Genomic DNA, 16,933 nt, shown 5'->3' with positions numbered 1-16,933 from the left:
TGTATGTGATGCTCGGTGTTTATTTTCAAAGACTGGGGCTGGGTGAGCAGAGCGGGTGCTGTGGGGTGCCGACCCCGCCAGGGCCCGTCCCTTGGCCCTCGGAGCCTCAGGCCGGGGTCCAGACGTGGGCAGGTAGCCGGCCTTGCCCGGACAAGCCTCAGTCTGCGCTCAGCTGCAAGAGGTGTAGCCAGCGGTCACCTGTGCACCACGGGGCTTCGAGGGGCAGTGGGGGGCACACAGGCCCGCCGTGGGAGCAGCACGGCAGTGGGTGTGCAGTTTTCTCCGGGGCATCCCTCTGACACCAGGACGGGGGTGAGCCTGGGTGGAGCGGGTGCTTGTGTTTCAGATGAGGGTCAGGGCCCGAAGGCCAGGCAGGAGGGGCTCTGAGGGCAGGTCCCCCCAGCCTGGGGTCCTCCTCAAGCCGACCCTCACTACGCTGTCACCCGCCAGGGCCTGGGTTTCACCTGGGGCAGGTGTAAAGTGGGCGGGGGCAGTGGTATCCACGGAAGGTGTGCGTGGGCTCCCACGGTTTCCGTGGTTGGGTGGTGCGTGTTCTGGCTCCAGGTGGGGCGGGCGGAGGGGGGGCAGAATGCGTCAGACAGTGGTGGACCCATAGATCGGGAAGTTGGGGGTGCTGTCCTCGGGAGCCTGGGCCGAGGAGACGCAAGATGGGCCACAGCTGCACTCGTCCACGTGGGTGTAGGTGTGCTGGAAGGCCGTCCCGTTGGGACACTGCATGGTTACCACCTCCTGGTGGGCCCTGGTCTTCTTGCAGCAGATGCACGGGCACTGCGTGGCCCGGGCCCCCATGGAGTACCTGCAGACGTACGGCCCTCAGGACGTGCTCACTCAGCCACAACCGCCCGGACTGCCCGGCTCCTGGTTTCTCGGGGGTTGGGAGACAGCGGCCCCGTGCCTGTTCCCTGAGCGCTCGGGTCTTCTCTGTACTGGCCCGGGCAGCGCTCTCGGTCACTTTGAACCCCGACCTTCCCCAGCCAGGCCCCCTTTCTTTCCCACAGCAGCTCCTCTGACTTGCTGACCCTGTCAGACCCCTCCTCCAGGAACCTGCCCGGGGCCCTCCAGCCAGGCCTGGACCCATCCTCCTGCCTCTTCCAGCCCGTCTGCTCACAGCTGGCTGCAGCCCGGGCATCGGGGGTGGGGTGGGGCTCTGCCAGCAGCTCTGCCCAGACAGTCTGGTCCCCCCGGATTCTGCCTGTCCTGCACGTGGACTCTGACCTTTGGGTGGTAGCCCTGGTGCCCTGCCCCACGTGGCCCAGCCAAGCTTTCCCAGGCCGGGCTCGGGGGTTCAGGGAAGGCCCCAGGGTTGGTGCAGCCCTGTTGGGGCGGCCCTTCTTTCCTTCCTGTAGCAAGCTGGGCCCTCCAGCCCCAGCCCAGCGCCAGGTGTCCGGCCAGGGACAGGGACACGGACACGTGGGGCACCGGGTGGTGTACCCGTGTGTCCCGGGGGTGGGGGGAGGCGCGGGCCGCTCACCGGGCCGCTCCTGGGCAGAAGCCCTCGCAGAAGGGGACGCTGACGGCGGCCTGGGTGGCGCAGCCCTGGTGTCGCAGGACCGTCATGCTGGCGCGTACCTGGCAGGAGTCTGGGCAGACGAAAGGCGGTGGAGGCGGATCTCTGAGGTCCCCGCCCGCGCCGCACCCCCACGTCACCTCCCGCTCGGGGTCGGGTTCCGGCGGCGGGGTTGGCTTCGGGAGGAGTCAGTGGGCGGGGCTGGGGGCGGGAAGGCGGGCCTCGACTTACCCACTTCCTCACAGGAGTAGCAGCAGCCGATTTTCCGGAGGATGCCCTGCGGGGGAAGGGGGACAGAGAGCGAGCTGGGGCAGGCGGGGCCTCCTGGGGTGGGGGTGGGTGGGGCTCCCGGGTGGGTGGGGCTCTGGGCGTGGGCGGGGCCTCCGGGGCGGGCCTGAGCCCCAGACACACACCCTGCAGCTGGACACGTCCGGGCACGCGACGGGCGTCGGGGTCAGCATAGGGGGCCCGTTCTCAGCCTGGCAGTGGTACAACGTGCAGTTGTCCACGAGGCTGTTGACCCAGGTCTCATTGGGCTGAAATAAAAGGGGGAGAGTGGGGGCCGGGTTGAGGATTATCTGGTGGGCAGAGAAGAGCTGGCGGGGAGGGTCTCTGGGGCGCGGGGATTGAGACTGAGCCCCCCTTACCTGGACCAGCCGGCCGTCGGACGTGAGGCAAGCCGTCTGCACGCACTCCCCGCAGCACTGCCCGGCCACCCGCGAGTACTGGAAGCCCTGGGGAGGGGGGAGGGGGTCACGTCCCTCAGCCCCAGCCTGGCTCGTCAGCCTCCTGCTCTCCTGCCCATACCCCAGGGGCCCAGGGCCTCCCTAGCAGCGCCTTTCCTCTGTGAGGCAGTGCCCCTGCCCTGCCCCAGTGTCCCCTCTTAGCCTCACCCCTGCTTCCAGCACCTTCTGCACTTGTGCCCTCCAGGAACCTGATCCCAGCCCTGCATGTCCTGCCCGTCGCCCAAGACCCCTTCCACCATCCTCCTGCTTCACTCCCTCCCTTTGGGAAGAAAAAAACCCCAGTGAAGCCTGAGCTGGAGACCCTTCCTGGACCCTAGGGTGTGGTGGCTGGGGGCTGCCCCAGGGGCCTGGGTCTGCCCAGGAGGCTGGCCTCACCTGGGGACAAGTGGTGTCGCAGGCATCCTCCTCACACTGCACGGTCGGGTCGTGGGTGTCCACGGACAGGCAGGTGCATGTGTGGCAGGGAATGACCGCTGGGAAGGTTGCACCGACCTGCAGTGGACAGGGTGAGGGGAGGTGACACTGAGGGCCCTGAGGGGCACCAGGGCCAGGACCTCTCCCCGTGTCGGTGAGGCCCACAGAGCAGTCTCTCCTCTTCACATGGGATTACAGATGTGCCCGCTGGCTGAGCACAGACCAGGGCAGGCAGGGGCCCCGGGCAGGCAGGAGGGGTGGGAGGGTGCAGTCCTGCCCCGAAACTCTTGCTGGGAGAGCTAAGCTCCCAGAGGCTCTCTACAGAAGGTGCCTGTAAAGGGCCCGGAGCCTCGACTCACTTGCTGTCATGGCGGGAGGGGCTGAATAGGGCTGGGCGTGGGGAGACAAGGAGTGGACACGGGGCATCCCTCGGCGGATGTGCCCACCCCGGACCCGCTCTCCGCCCTACCCCGACCACCTAGCTGAGCCCTTACCCCGTAGACGGTGCCGTTGTAGGTGCACAGCTGAGGCCCTGGAAGGGACGAGAGGGCTGAGGACCTGCCCAGGCAGCGGAAGGAAGTGTTCAGACCCCCCCGGCCCCACCCCCACCCCAGAGACTCAAGGCAGCTGAAGATGGGGCAGCAGCTGTCCTCCGCCTGGGTGCAGGCCAGCTCCTCTCCCGGCCTACACTTGGGTGGGCTCTGGGGGCACGTGCTTCTGTTGCAGACTGCGGGAGAGTTGGGGGGCTGCCTGGGGTGTCCCTGCCCTCTGGCCTCTGGCTACTCTGGTTCCCAGGGTAACACCTACCCTCGCTGGACCAAAGAGCGCCCCTTCCATGGGAGCTGATGGCTCTCTGCTGCCCTTCAGGGTCCCCACACTTTTTCACCTCCCCGGTCTTCCCCAAGACCCTGGGTGGTACCAGGGCACACCAGAGGCCATCAGCTTCATTTTTAGGTGGAAAAATGAAGGCCCAAGAGGCCTCCCCACCTCGTGGTCCAGCCAAGTCCAGCTAGGACCCTGCAACTCTTTTCTACCCTGCAGGTCTGCCGGCCATGCGGCCTGTGCCCAACACCGTCCTCCACCCGGTCCCCTGGGGTGCAGGCCTCACCACACAGAGTCTCCATGCAGCAAGGGTTGTCGGCCAGGGGCCTGGTCTGGGCCACGAAGCCGGCCCGGCCGCATTCCGGTGGCCGGTCCCGGGCCTCGCACTGCACGGGGGCGCACTGCACCGACACGGAGTCTTCGTCACACACGCAGGACTGACAGTTGCTGACCCACCGCTCTCCGGGCTGGAACAGACCAGGTCAGGGTCCCCCAGGGCTCCTGGGTGGTGCCCCGGCCTCTGGGGCTGCGTCCAGCAGCGGGTCAGGCCCCAGCCCTCAGCCTCCCCGTCTCTGGAGCAGGCGTGTGACGGTGATGCAGCTCACGCTGGGGTGCCCACACCAGCCCCTCCCTGGCCCGGGTAGAGCTGCCGCCCTGAGATGGGGACGCCCTCCCTCCTTCTGCTCAAGCAAGGAGTCAGGCAGCTGTGGGCAGAACACTCACGAATTTGGGAAACCCATCTGGTCCCACGCAGGCTGGGAGGGAAGAACGGGGAGAAAGGGGGTCACTGGGAGTGCTGGGGTTGGGGCCCAGCAGGCCTGGCCACCCCTCCCCCCAACAGAGGCCTCTTCTTCCTGCTGGGGGCAGAAGCCCCCGAGAACCCGAGGGAGTGGTCACTTAGGAGGGGGCTCAGGAAGGCTCAAGCCCACCCTGCACTGCTGGCAGAACTGGGTGGGCGGGCCCAGGCCGGGGTATGCCCGCCCCGTGGCCCTCCGCATCCCGCTCTGCGGGGCTGGGGAGGGCCCAGGTGTGGGGTTGCTTACGGCACTGGGGCACACAGACGTCCGTGTGGGAGTTGAACAGGATGTGGCCGTCGGGACAGAAGCAACCCTCTGCCAGCCCCCTGCTCGCCGGGCTCTGGCTCCTGCAAGGCGACCAGGGCAGTCCAAGGAGGAGTGCAGTGGGCATGGTGGGGGGCTGGGGTCACTCCGGAAGTCCAGGGTCGGAGGTCAGGGTGGGGGAATGGCACCCTGAGATCTGGGGCTTGGGGTCCCGGACCCTCTGTGGGTCTCCTCCTGGGTCCCCCCAGGCCCTTCAGGCAGGCCTGGGAGGCCTGCTGTCCCCACCGTCCTATCCCGTCCCCGTCTGCTGGGCTCACCTGGAGTCACAGGACTTGGGCTGCACGGGGCCACACGGCTTATACACCTTGGTGGGTGGGCAGGTGAGGTCTGCGGACACACGGACAGGTGTCAGGTGGGCCAAGGAGGCCAGGGCCCCCGGCGGCCACACCCGACTCACCACACAGCCCGCTGGTGGCGTTGCGCCAGTCGGGGCACACGCCCCGGGCGCGGCAGAGCGCAGAGTAGGCCTCCAGGCTCTGGCAGAGCGCTTCAGGGTGGTCAGGGCGGCCGGGCCTGCAGCTGTCGCTGACACAGGTGCTGAAGAACGGGCCGGGCGGGATGAGGCCGTGGCACCCGGCGAACACCCTGCAGGTAGGGCCGGTCAGAGGCCAAGGCGATGCCCCGGGGGTGGCTGCCCCCGACCGCCAGCCCATGCAGAGGACTCACGGGCCCAGCATCAGCTCGCAGAGGGGTTCCGGGGGACACGGAGTGGAGGTGGGCGTGCTGGGTGCCGGCAAGGGGGCGCTGGTGGTCGGGGGCAGGCCGGTCGGTGCCCAGCAGCCCTCCCCGCTGCTGTTGGCAACCAGCCAGGACCGGGCCATGTCCTGGCAGGTGGGGGCCGTGGTGCCGTCGGGCCGGCGACAGTCATCCCTGCGGCTGTTGGTGCAGGTGCCTGGAGGGCGGGGCAGGCGCATCACTGTAGGGGGGCCCTGGACCATCCTGTTCTCCCCTTCCATCCCCCCAGCTTCCCTGGCAGCCAGTCAGCTATGAAACACTGCTTCCTGGCCGGGGCAGGTGGCAGGGGGAGCAGGTGGGAACCTGTGGCGGGGGCAGGCGGTCAAGAGCCAGGGCCGCCTGGGGGCACGTGCCCGCAGCGGTGGTGCCCGGCCCCTCACTCCCCCAGCAGGCGTCCTGCGGGGCCCTGCTCACCACACTGGCCCTCGGTGTTGTAGCTGAAGCGGCTGTAGGACAGCCGGGCCTGGAAGACCCGCCCGTTGAAGATGACGCTCACGCCGATGGCGGGAATCTCGATGCTCATCTCGGTGGCCCCCGTCGCCGTCACGGTCAGGCCGTTCTTGCTGAAGCTCGGCCTCACCCGCATTTGGCCAAACAGGATCTGGGGACGTGACCGGGGAACCCGTGACTTGGGCCGAGGGGCAGCGGCCTGGCCTTTGGGGCTTTGCCTGCCATATGCTGGGCCCCCTCCTCGGCATCTGCACCCCGAAGCGCAGATGCCCCCTCGGGCCTGGGGTCACAGTCGGCGCATTTGGGTCCCAGGATGCTCTTGGCCGCGGGCACCTCCCACGCTGCTTCCCTGCTCAGGAGTCACTGTGCTTGGGGCCCCAGGTCGCAGCGTGCCCTTTGCCTCCCCTGAGTCCCCATGGGAGCTGCCCTCTGCGCGGAGGAAATGCGCTCTATGTGCACCAGGGCTCCCGGGCCTCTGCCAGCCCCTGCCTTCCCTAACCAGGTTGGGACAGGCCAGTGCCGCTCTGCTGCCTGCACTCACCAGGCTTTCCTCCTGCCCGTCGGCGCCAGGGGTGGTGGTGAGGACGATGTCCATGGACTCATAGTGGACGCTGAGGGCGCGGGGGCAGCTGGCGGCGGCCTCACAGTAGTGGTTGTGTAGGAGGATGCTGAGGTTCCCGTGGCGTGGCTGGATCTCTCGCATGAGGACGTGGGTGCAATCGTCCAGGAAAGAGTAGGAGGTGCCGTCGAAGGTCTCGTAGTGGGTGTCCCCCCAGCCGCTGCAGGAGCCTGGGGGGTGTGGACAGGCCTCACCCAGTGCCACCCAGAGCTGCCACCTTGGGGAGTCACTCAGCCCCCAGGGCCTCAGTCCTCTCGTTTATGACATGGGTATAGCAGATTGGATGGGGGCCCCGAAGACGCGTCCACCCAGAGCCTAAGAACGTGACCTCCTTTGGGAAAAAGGTCTTTGCAACTGTGATTAAGGATCATGGAGTGAGGTCATCCTGAGTTACCAGAGTGGCCCTAAATCCAACGACAGGTGTCTTTCTAAGAGACGGAAGAGACGGAGAGGGGAAGCCGCGTGATGACTGGGGCAGAGGTGGGAGGGACGCGGCCACAGCCCGGGGCGCCTGAGGCCCCAAGTCTGGAAGGGGCAGACAGGACCCTCCTTTAAAGTTCTGGGGGTAGCTCGGTCCTGCAGACACCTGGATCTTGGATTTCTGGTCTCCAGGACTGGGAGAGAATCACTTTCTGTTGTTTTGAACCACCCAGTTTGTGGTCCTTCATTTTAGCTGCCCCAGGACCCCCAGGGGTTGTAAGATCACCCCCTCCCACGTGCTGCGCCATGGGGAAATCTGCTCAGGACCCCTCAGGTTATGATCCCCTCCTCTCCCTGATCTCAGAAACCCCCGGCTTCCCTTCAAACCGCCAAGCCTGACGGGAGGTGGGCTCAGTGATCCCGGGCATCGGGCACGGGGGACATGTGCATGTCCCAAATGCCTGGCGGCGCATCCCCTCCCCCGCCAGCCCCAGCGGCGGGCTCTCACACTCGCACTCGTAGCTGTAGTCACAGGGCCCATCCCCGCTCCGCACTCTCACAGGCAGGTGCCCGTTCACGCAGACGACGTTGCCCATTGGCTTTGGCCCCAGCAGGACAATACGGTTGTCACCCTCACACCGAGCCACCATGCAGTCCTCCAGGGTCCAGGACTCATTCACCTGGAGAGAAGGGCAGAGCGCTCACCAGGTGGACTTGCGAGACCCACCCTCACTGCCGCCGCCGCAGCCTCAGGACCCCCTCGGCCTGGGCAGGGCTGCCCCGCCTCCTGGCCGGGCTGGTGCTAACCAGGCCCAGACCCCGCGTGCCTCCCTCCAGCCAAGCTAGCTGTGGAGGGGGTCACCGAGGGGCTGGGGGTTGTGCCGTCACCCTGACGGGCGCCCGAGACCCTATGCACGCAGAAGGGCCTGGTGCTTCAGGGAGGAGGCGGGAGGCACACCTGTCGGGGAGGGATGGTGTGATTGCAGCCGGTAACTGGGGTGGTTGGGGGAACAGAGGCCGAGGTCCCCGAGGGTGAGAAGGTGGGGCAGGTGCCCTGGAAGCGGTCGATGTCGCAGCGCTGGTTGCAGATGGCTAAGAAGTGGCAGCCGGCTCCGTCGGTCTTGTTGTAGATGATGTCCCCTACGAATACAGAGACACTGGGTCAGCCAGGGAGGGGGGACAGGAGGGCATCCCCGGACAGGCAGGCACATGAACACGGCCCACAGGACCCAGCGTCCAGGCTGCAGGGCTCCACTCACCTGGTAGGAAGAGCTTTCCAAAGGCATGGCAAAGGCAGGCTGTGGTGGGGCTGGGAGAGGCGGTGGAGATGGAGAAGGTCCCCGGGCTGCCAGAGGTCACCCCAGACCAGGAAGGGGTGGTGGGTGGGGACCCGGGGGCGGTCGATATGGGGGAAGTCAAAAGGGGACCTGTAGGAGAGACACTGGGCAAGCCTGTCTTGGTGGTCATGGGTGGGGACCCCGGGAAGGCAGAGGGACTAGGGGTGGAGACGCTCTCGGTGGTCCCAGGGGAGAAGGGACCTGTCACACGGGTGGGGGTGGAGACACTCTGCGTGGTCCCCGTGGAGGAGGCACCTGTCACACGGGTGGGGGCGGAGACCCCCTGGGTGGTCCCCGTGGAGGAGGCACCTGTCACACGGGTGGGGGTGGAGACCCCCTGGGTGGTCCCCGTGGAGGAGGCACCTGTCACACGGGTGGGGGCAGAGACACTCTGCGTGGTCCCCGTGGAGGAGGCACCTGTCACACGGGTGGGGGTGGAGACCCCCTGGGTGGTCCCCGTGGAGGAGGCACCTGTCACACGGGTGGGGGCGGAGACACTCTGCGTGGTCCCCGTGGAGGAGGCACCTGTCACACGGGTGGGGGTGGAGACCCCCTGGGTGGTCCCCGTGGAGGAGGCACCTGTCACACGGGTGGGGGCGGAGACACTCTGCGTGGTCCCCGTGGAGGAGGCACCTGTCGCACGGGTGGGGGTGGCCTGGCCTGTGCTGGGTGTGGTGATGGGGGGTCCGGGTGTGGTCTCGGAGGGCCTGGTGGGGAGCTCTGTGGCCTGAGGGGAGGCCGTGGGGTGCAGGGAGCGGGTGTAGGTGGTAGCCCTAGTGCTGGGCGTCACGGGGGTGGGCAGCAAGGTAGTCCCGAAGGTGGTCGTGTGCCCGTGTGCAGCTGAAGGGGCCGGGGTGGGGGCACCCGTCTGGGTCACGGCAGAGGGCCATGGCGCCGTGGCTGTGGAGCTGCTGGTGGCGGGCAGTGTGGTGGAGGTGAGGCGGGGGGTAGCCGTGGGGGGGCAGTGCCAGACATCATCGCAGCAGTACACACGGATGTTGTAGTTGAAGCACGTGGTGAACTTCCCCCTCTGGTCTTCGTTCCTGCAGACCAGCCCGACCTCCAGGCTGCAGCTGAGCACCTGCCCGATCTGATCAATGCTCACCTCGGGGTAGCTCTCTGCCCGGCATTCAATCTTCTGTGGCTGCTGACACACCTTGCCACCCGTAGCCCGGATGTTGTCATAGGTCTCCATGTCTCCGCCCCTGACCCCCGAGGTGGGGAAGTCCACATCAAACCACTCTGTCCATTGGCACTTGGGTTGACAACTGGTTGTGCTGGTGGTGGCCCCAGTGGTGCCCGTCGACACCAGGGTTTTCAGCGTGCTGGTCTCAGGGTGTGAGGTGGACGGCGGGCCCGTGGAGGTGGTGCCCGTTGTGCGCATTGCTGTTCCCGTCAGCAGCTGAGACGTGGAGGTTTGTGTCATCACCGACATCGGGGTGGGCCCCCTTGAGGCTGCGTGAGTCGGGAGGACCGACATGGCAGACACTGGGAGCATGCCTGTGTGGCTGGGCCTCGAGGATGTCACTCGGGCTGTCAGTCCCGTGGAAAGGGAAGGTGCTGGTGTGGCACTGCTGGCGGGGGACCTGGTCACTCCTGTGCTCCCCGGCCATGTCTTGGACTGCGCGGCTGGTGGCACAGCGGTGGTGGTGCTGGAGGCCGTGGGGGACGTGGTGGCTGTGGTAGCAGAGGTGGCCACTGTGGCAGTGGCAGCAGTGGAGGTGGCTGCAGTGGTGACTGTAGCGGTGGAGGTTGTGGCAGTGGATGTGGTGGCAGTGGGAGCTGTAGAGGTGGCCACAGTGGTGGCTGTGGCAGTGGAGGTGCTGGCCGTGGTGGCTGTGGCATTGGATGCAGTGGCAGTGGTGGTGGGGGACGTGGGCTCCCCGCAGTGGCTGTACCCACAGCACAGCACGCGGATTTTGTAGTTGTAGCACATCTTGAACAGGCCCACCTGCTCGTCGTTCCTGCAGACCAGGCCGAAGCTGACGTCACAGTGCACGCGCTGATTCAGCTCCTCCAGCCTCACGTTGGGGAAGTTTTCGGCCTGGCACTCTATGCCCTGGGGCTGCTCGCACACGACCCCTCCCGCACGCCTGATCTTGTCGTAGGACTCGACGTCCCCTCCGGCCTTTTCGGACTTGGGGTAGTCCTCGTCAAACCACTCTGTCCACTGACAGCGGGGCTCACAGGTGGTGGTGGCCATCGGCAGCAGGGTTCCCGACGTGCTGGTCTCAGGGTGCGAGGTGGACAGCGGGCCCGTGGAGGTGGTGCCCGTTGTGCTCACTGCTGCTCCTGTCAGCAGCTGAGACGTGGAGGTCTGCGTCGTCACTGACGCCGGGGTGGGCCCCCTCGAGGCTGTGTGAGTCGGGAGGACCGACGTGGCCCTCCCTGGGATGGTGGGCTCTGTGGACGCTGGGGGAGATGTGAGGAGCCCCGCAGCAGACACTGGGAGCGTGCCTGTGTGGCTGGGCCTCGAGGATGTCACTCGGACTGTCAGCCCCGTGGAAAGGGAAGGTGCTGGTGTGGCACTGCTGGCGGGGGACCTGGTCACCCCTGTGCTCCCCAGCCATGTTGTGTGTGGCGTGGCTGGTGGCACAGCGGTGGTGGTGCTGGAGGCCGTGGGGGACGTGGTGGCTGTGGTAGCAGAGGTGGCCACTGTGGCAGTGGCAGCAGTGGAGGTGGCTGCAGTGGTGACTGTAGCGGTGGAGGTTGTGGCAGTGGAGGCTGTAGAGGTGGCCACAGTGGGGGCTGTGGCAGTGGAGATGGTGGTCGTGGGGGCTGTGCCAGTGGAGGTGGTGGCCGTGGGGGCTGTGGCAGTGGATGTGATGGCCGTGGGGGCCGTGGCAGTGGATGCGGTGGCGGTGGGGGCTGTGGCAGTGGATGTGGTGGCAGTGGGAGCTGTAGAGGTGGCCACAGTGGGGGCTGTGGCAGTGGAGATGGTGGTCGTGGGGGCTGTGGCAGTGGAGATGGTGGCCGTGGGGGCTGTGGCAGTGGATGTGGTGGCAGTGGGAGCTGTAGAGGTGGCCACAGTGGGGGCTGTGGCAGTGGAGATGGTGGTCGTGGGGGCTGTGGCAGTGGAGATGGTGGTCGTGGGGGCTGTGGCAGTGGAGGTGGTGGCAGTGGGAGCTGTAGAGGTGGCCACAGTGGTGACTGTAGCGGTGGATGTGGTGGCCGTGGGGGCTGTGGCAGTGGATGCAGTGGAAGTGGGGGCTGTGGCAGTGGATGTGGTGGCAGTGGGAGCTGTAGAGGTGGCAGTGGGGGCTGTGGCAGTGGAGGTGGTGGCAGTGGGGGCTGTGGCAGTGGATGTGATGGCTGGCTGTAGAGGTGGCCACAGTGGTGGCTGTACGAGTGGATGAGGTGGCAGTGGGGGCTGTGGCAGTGGATATGGTGGCAGTGGGAGCTGTAGAGGTGGCAGTGGGGGCTGTGGCAGTGGATGTGGTGGCGGTGGGGGCTGTGGCAGTGGAGGTGGTGGCAGTGGGGGCTGTGGCAGTGGATATGGTGGCAGTGGGAGCTGTAGAGGTGGCAGTGGGGGCTGTGGCAGTGGATGTGGTGGCGGTGGGGGCAGTGGATGCAGTGGCAGTGGATGTGGTGGCGGTGGGGGCTGTGGCAGTGGATGTGGTGGCGGTGGGGGCTGTGGCAGTGGATGTGGTGGCGGTGGGGGCAGTGGATGCAGTGGCAGTGGGAGCTGTAGAGGTGGCAGTGGTGACTGTAGCAGTGGATGCAGTGGCAGTGGGGGCTGTGGCAGTGGAGGTGGTGGCACTGGGGGCTGTGGCAGTGGAGGTGGTGGCAGTGGAGGTGGTGGCAGTGGGGGCTGTGGCAGTGGGAGCTGTAGAGGTGGCAGTGGGGACTGTGGCAGTGGGGGCTGTGGCAGTGGATGAGGTGGCAGTGGGAGCTGTAGAGGTGGCAGTGGTGACTGTAGCAGTGGATGCAGTGGCAGTGGGGGCTGTGGCAGTGGATGCGGTGGCAGTGGGGGCTGTGGCAGTGGATATGGTGGCAGTGGGAGCTGTAGAGGTGGCAGTGGGGGCTGTAGCAGTGGATGCAGTGGCAGTGGGGGCTGTGGCAGTGGATGTGGTGGCGGTGGGGGCTGTGGCAGTGGATGTGGTGGCAGTGGGGGCTGTGGCAGTGGATGTGGTGGCAGTGGGAGCTGTAGAGGTGGCAGTGGTGACTGTAGCAGTGGATGCAGTGGCAGTGGGGGCTGTGGCAGTGGATGTGGTGGCGGTGGGGGCTGTGGCAGTGGATATGGTGGCAGTGGGAGCTGTAGAGGTGGCAGTGGGGGCTGTGGCAGTGGATGTGGTGGCGGTGGGGGCAGTGGATGCAGTGGCAGTGGGAGCTGTAGAGGTGGCAGTGGTGACTGTAGCAGTGGATGCAGTGGAAGTGGGGGCTGTGGCAGTGGAGGTGGTGGCCGTGGGGGCTGTGGCAGTGGGAGCTGTAGAGGTGGGAGTGGGGGCTGTGGCAGTGGATGTGGTGGCGGTGGGGGGTGTGGCAGTGGAGGTGGTGGCGGTGGGGGCTGTGGCAGTGGATGTGGTGGCGGTGGGGGCTGTGGCAGTGGATGTGGTGGCGGTGGGGGCTGTGGCAGTGGAGGTGGTGGCGGTGGGGGCTGTGGCAGTGGGCAGTGGTGACTGTAGCAGTGGAGGTGGTGGCAGTGGGGGCTGTGGCAGTGGAGGTGGTGGCAGTGGGAGCTGTAGAGGTGGTCACAGTGGTGGCTGTGGCAGTGGAGGTGGTGGCCGTGGGAGCTGTAGAGGTGGCAGTGGTGACTGTAGCAGTGGATGCAGTGGCAGTGGGGGCGTGGGGGCTGTGGCAGTGGGGGCTGTAGAGGTGGCCATAGTGGTGACTGTAGCAGTGGAGGTTGTGGCAGTGGTGGCTGTGGAGGTGGAGGTGGGGGACGTGGGGGCTAAGGGGGTGGGGACTGTGGCAGTGGAGGTGGTGGCAGTGGGAGCTGTAGAGGTGGCCACAGTGGTGGCTGTGGCAGTGGAGGTGCTGGCCGTGGTGGCTGTGGCATTGGATGCAGTGGCAGTGGTGGTGGGGGATGTGGGCTCCCCGCAGTGGCTGTACCCACAGCACAGCACGCGGATTTTGTAGTTGTAGCACATCTTGAACAGGCCCACCTGCTCGTCGTTCCTGCAGACCAGGCCGAAGCTGACGTCACAGTGCACGCGCTGATTCAGCTCCTCCAGCCTCACGTTGGGGAAGTTTTCGGCCTGGCACTCTATGCCCTGGGGCTGCTCGCACACGGCCCCTCCCGCACGCCTGATCTTGTCGTAGGACTCGACGTCCCCTCCGGCCTTTTCGGACTTGGGGTAGTCCTCGTCAAACCACTCTGTCCACTGACAGCGGGGCTCACAGGTGGTGGTGGCCGGGACCACAGAGCTGCTGCCCACTCGGGTCATGGTTGAGGTGGACTTGGTGGATGGTGTCTGTGAGGTGGAGGCCGCCGTGGACAGGAGGGAGGTTCCTCTGGTGGGTGTGGTCTGGGTGGAGGATGGCCGCTGGCTGGCGCCCGGGGCCGGGCTGGTGCTGCAGGGCACGTAGCCGCAGCAGAGGACCCTCAGCTCGTAGTTGTGGCAGAGCAGGGTGTTCTGCTCTCTGTTGAGGCAGGTCAGCCCCCGGGCCTGGCCACACTCCACCTTCTGACCCAGCTTCTCCAAAGGCGTATCCGGGAACTGCTGGGCCCGGCACTCGACATGCGCTGGGGCCGGGCAGAACTGGTAGCCCCTCTGCCTCAGGTTCTCGAATGTCTCGAAGTCGCCCCCTTCCGTGCCCGGCTCTGGACGTCCACTGTCGTACCAGTCAGACCAGCGGCAATGCTCCCGCACGCACACGGTGGAGGGTGTGGGGACCGAGCCTGTGGGTGGGGTGCCGGGGTCCCCATCAGCATCCTCTGTGTCCTCGCCGGCCCAGAGGAGAGGTGACTCATGTCCCCTTGCCCCAGCGTTGGCCCCGGGCCATCCTTTGCACCCAGGACACCTGTACCAGGTGCCCACTGGGTTCTCCCTTGGCACCCAGACCATCACCGGGGTCAGGGGCTCTGGTGAGTGAGGCAGGACCGGTGGTGTGTCTGCCAGGCTTACCCGTGGTGGAGGGTGGAGCCGCAGTGCTGGTGAAGGTGAAAGGCATTGTGGGTGTGGTTCCGGGGCACTCCTCGGCCTTTCGGACGATGGTTCCATTGTCTCTGCAGATGGCAATCAGGCAGGCGCCCAGCCCGTCGGTCGTGTTGTAGATGACGTCTCCGTAGGCATAGGTTCTGCCCTCGTAGGTGCACGTACAGGCTGGAGACGGACAGGTACAGGGCTCATTCAGAGCCCCCAGCCCCCATCCCTCAAACCAACAGGCCCCCGCTTACCCGCGGGGCTGTATGTGCACTGCAGGCCTCTGGAGGTGCAGTCGCTGGGAGGGAGAGAGAAGAGCTGAGGGCCAGCAGGGCGCAGGCCTTACCGTGTGCGCCCGGCCCTGCTTCCTGTCCTCCCAGACCCCACTCCCGCTCCGCCACTGGCTCACCAGCTCCGGCAGTTCTCCGCCGTGGGGACCCTGGTGCCAGCATCATAGTAGTTTCCATCCTCGTCGTAGCAGCCCTCACACTGGGCCACGCACTTCATCTGGTCCTCATTGAAGAATGGCTTGCTGGGTGGGCACTTTGGGTAGCAACCTGGGGCGGGCACAGGGCAGGGAGAACACTCCCCTCTCAGGCCAGGCGGTGGGGCTGCCCCGGCCGCCACCCATCTCTGTCCCCCCGTCCCGAGGGTGGGCATGGGGAGGCAGGAGCCCCCTTGCCCCGCTGCCTGCAGCTGTGCTGGGGTGACGAGGCATGGCCTCCCTGGAACAGCCTGCCCTCACCTTCCAGGCCTGGCAGGTCCATCAGGCAGTGCCCGCGGGGATTCCGGCAGGTCCTCAGGCAGGGGTCCCCGCAGGGCTGGTAGCTCCACTCGCACTCCCCTTGGGGGTTGTAGTAGTCGCAGAACAGGGCTGAGTGAGGGGGAGAGAGGCTGTGGGCGCCCGCCGGGCCCCGTCACCTCACTCCTCCCAGGTCCGAGGGGTCTCAGGGCCTGCCCCCCAAATTCCTGTCCCCCGCTGAGCCATCCCATTTGGGGGCGACCTCTCTGTCTGGTTTGTACGCACACGCACGTGAGCACGTGCGTGTAGTACACACGTGTCACGTGTCCTTATGTGTGCATGCGTGCCCGTCAGGCCCCAGAGCTGGGGCAGCTGCGCCTCATGCCGCCACCATGGCCAGAGCCCGACTCACGGCAGATGTCCGGGGTCCGCCAGGACGTGCACACGCCCGCTTCGTGGCAGGCCTGGGCGTAGGCGGCCACGGCCGTGCAGAAACACTCGCAGTCGCCCCCCGAGTCGCAGGCGCACGCGTCGCTCACGCAGGCCTCGTAGTACCTGGTGGAGTCGACCTGGGGGGTGGGGTCTGCTCAGTGAGAAGAGCCAATCCCCGGCCCCTGGGCAGCCGGCTCCCGATCTGCACGGCAACCCCCCACCTGCCGTCTGCGACGCGCCCACCTGGGCACCCACCCCTGCCACTCGTCCCTCGCCTCTGCTCGGCCACTCACTTAGCTGTAGGCCAGCCCTCCCTGTGACCGTGCTGTGACCTGTCCTGGCAAACGGGGTGCTGTCTCCTCAGGGGGAGGGGTGCCCCCGCTCCTCCCTCCCAGGCGGCAGAGACCAGGGCCACCGTGTCTCGCATCTGCCACCACGGGCGGCACCGTCCGAGGTGGAGACTGCTGTGTCAGGTTCACAAAGGACTTTCTGAGCCAGCGGGCAGGGCACCCGGGGTGCGGGCGGGGGCTGCGAGCCCGGCGGGACGCGAGGCCTCACGCAGGCTGGCCAGCGTCAGCCGCGGACCAGTCCCACTACGCCGCATGCTCGGCACCCGCGAGTCCCGGATCACGAGACCGAGTCGGTGAGTGGGCCCTGCGGTCCTTGTTAAGTAGCAGGAAGGGCTTCGGGGAAGGCTCTCAGGCTGTGGCAATCCTCCGCTTCCGTGGGGCCCGGCTGGGCTGAGGCCCCCTGAGGTTTCTGTCCGTGCTGGGGGCTGGCGGCTCAGGGAATGTGGGGGAGGACCGAGAGGTGACATTGAGGTCCTCCCTGGGTGGCTCGCAGCCCCGTTTCCAGGGGATGAGGCTGAGTGCCATCAGGGAAAGCAGAGCAGGACTGGGGACGTGGGCACCTGCCTGGTGGGAGGTCCACACAGTGTGCCGTGTACAATGGTCAGGGTCAAGGCCGTCTTCGGAGGACAGGCCTGGGCCAGACCCAGGTCCCTCCAGGAGGGAAGGAGGCAGCCCCAGCACCCCCTTGGCCCACCTGAGAATGGCAGGCGCTGAAGGTGACACCCTTGATGATGCTGCACTGCTTCTGGGCCCAGGACTTGCGGTACGGGTTGGCAGTGCAGGGGTCCTTGGGGGCCTGGGCGTCCGGGCAGGACGGGGAGAATTTCCAGCTGTTGCCGAACTCCAGCACGTCGCCCACCACAGACTGGCTCCGCGTGGTGAAGTCGTTGAGGGCGTTGTCATCAAAGTTCCCACACAGCCCGCAGACCCTCCCCTGCAGATGGACGCAGAGATGGGCACAGGGTGGGGCTGCATGGGGTGGCCTGAGGGAGCAGCACAGAGCCTGGCCTGGGAGGCGTGACTGCAGGCCACCCTATTCCCCCAGTGAACTTTCAGGAAGGCGGGGTGCACGAGGAGTCCTGCAGTGGGCAGGAAGGCAGGTGGGCAGGTGGATAGGCAGATGGACAGGCG

At 66.8% G+C, this 16,933-nt stretch overlaps 1 protein-coding gene across 1 annotated transcript; it reads right to left on the bottom strand.

The window, feature by feature from the left end:
- On the bottom strand, positions 1 to 16,056 carry LOC111170327 (uncharacterized). Its single transcript, XM_089914210.1, has 28 exons — positions 15,963 to 16,056; positions 15,433 to 15,603; positions 15,024 to 15,152; positions 14,688 to 14,835; positions 14,533 to 14,576; positions 14,261 to 14,458; positions 12,888 to 14,217; positions 12,041 to 12,759; positions 10,678 to 11,703; positions 8,115 to 10,604; positions 7,814 to 7,995; positions 7,364 to 7,535; positions 6,358 to 6,605; positions 5,781 to 5,967; positions 5,298 to 5,523; positions 5,029 to 5,216; positions 4,889 to 4,958; positions 4,554 to 4,654; positions 4,234 to 4,265; positions 3,797 to 3,977; positions 3,298 to 3,415; positions 3,183 to 3,246; positions 2,650 to 2,766; positions 2,176 to 2,262; positions 1,942 to 2,064; positions 1,764 to 1,805; positions 1,493 to 1,704; positions 1 to 817 (listed from the first exon to the last, which is right to left on the bottom strand). Exons 1-28 carry the CDS (start codon positions 16,054 to 16,056, stop codon positions 595 to 597), a joined length of 8,922 nt encoding a protein of 2,973 aa, XP_089770336.1. The 3' UTR covers positions 1 to 594.
- Between the last annotated feature and the right edge of the window lie 877 nt (positions 16,057 to 16,933).

This window comes from Delphinapterus leucas, chromosome 7 (genome assembly GCF_059928025.1).
Source record: "Delphinapterus leucas isolate spDelLeu-1000000601 "Yukka" chromosome 7, BTC_Dleu_Yukka2, whole genome shotgun sequence".
Lineage (NCBI taxonomy): Eukaryota > Metazoa > Chordata > Mammalia > Artiodactyla > Monodontidae > Delphinapterus > Delphinapterus leucas.
The sequence above is the reverse complement of the archived record's forward strand: the minus strand, read 5'-3'. Positions and strand labels throughout refer to the sequence as shown.

What these genes read in the sequence shown, in the direction of transcription:
- LOC111170327 (XM_089914210.1), bottom strand. Translation starts at nt 16,056, where the DNA reads ATGCGGCGTAGTGGGACTGGTCCGCGGCTGACGCTGGCCAGCCTGCGT. An exon ending in CTACAGCTACGAGTGCGAGT is followed by an intron (nt 6,606 to 7,363) that starts GTGAGAGCCCGC and finishes CACACCCCCCAG; the next exon opens with GCTCCTGCAGCGGCTGGGGG. An exon ending in CGCCACCAGCGGGCTGTGTG is followed by an intron (nt 4,959 to 5,028) that starts GTGAGTCGGGTG and finishes GTGTGTCCGCAG; the next exon opens with ACCTCACCTGCCCACCCACC.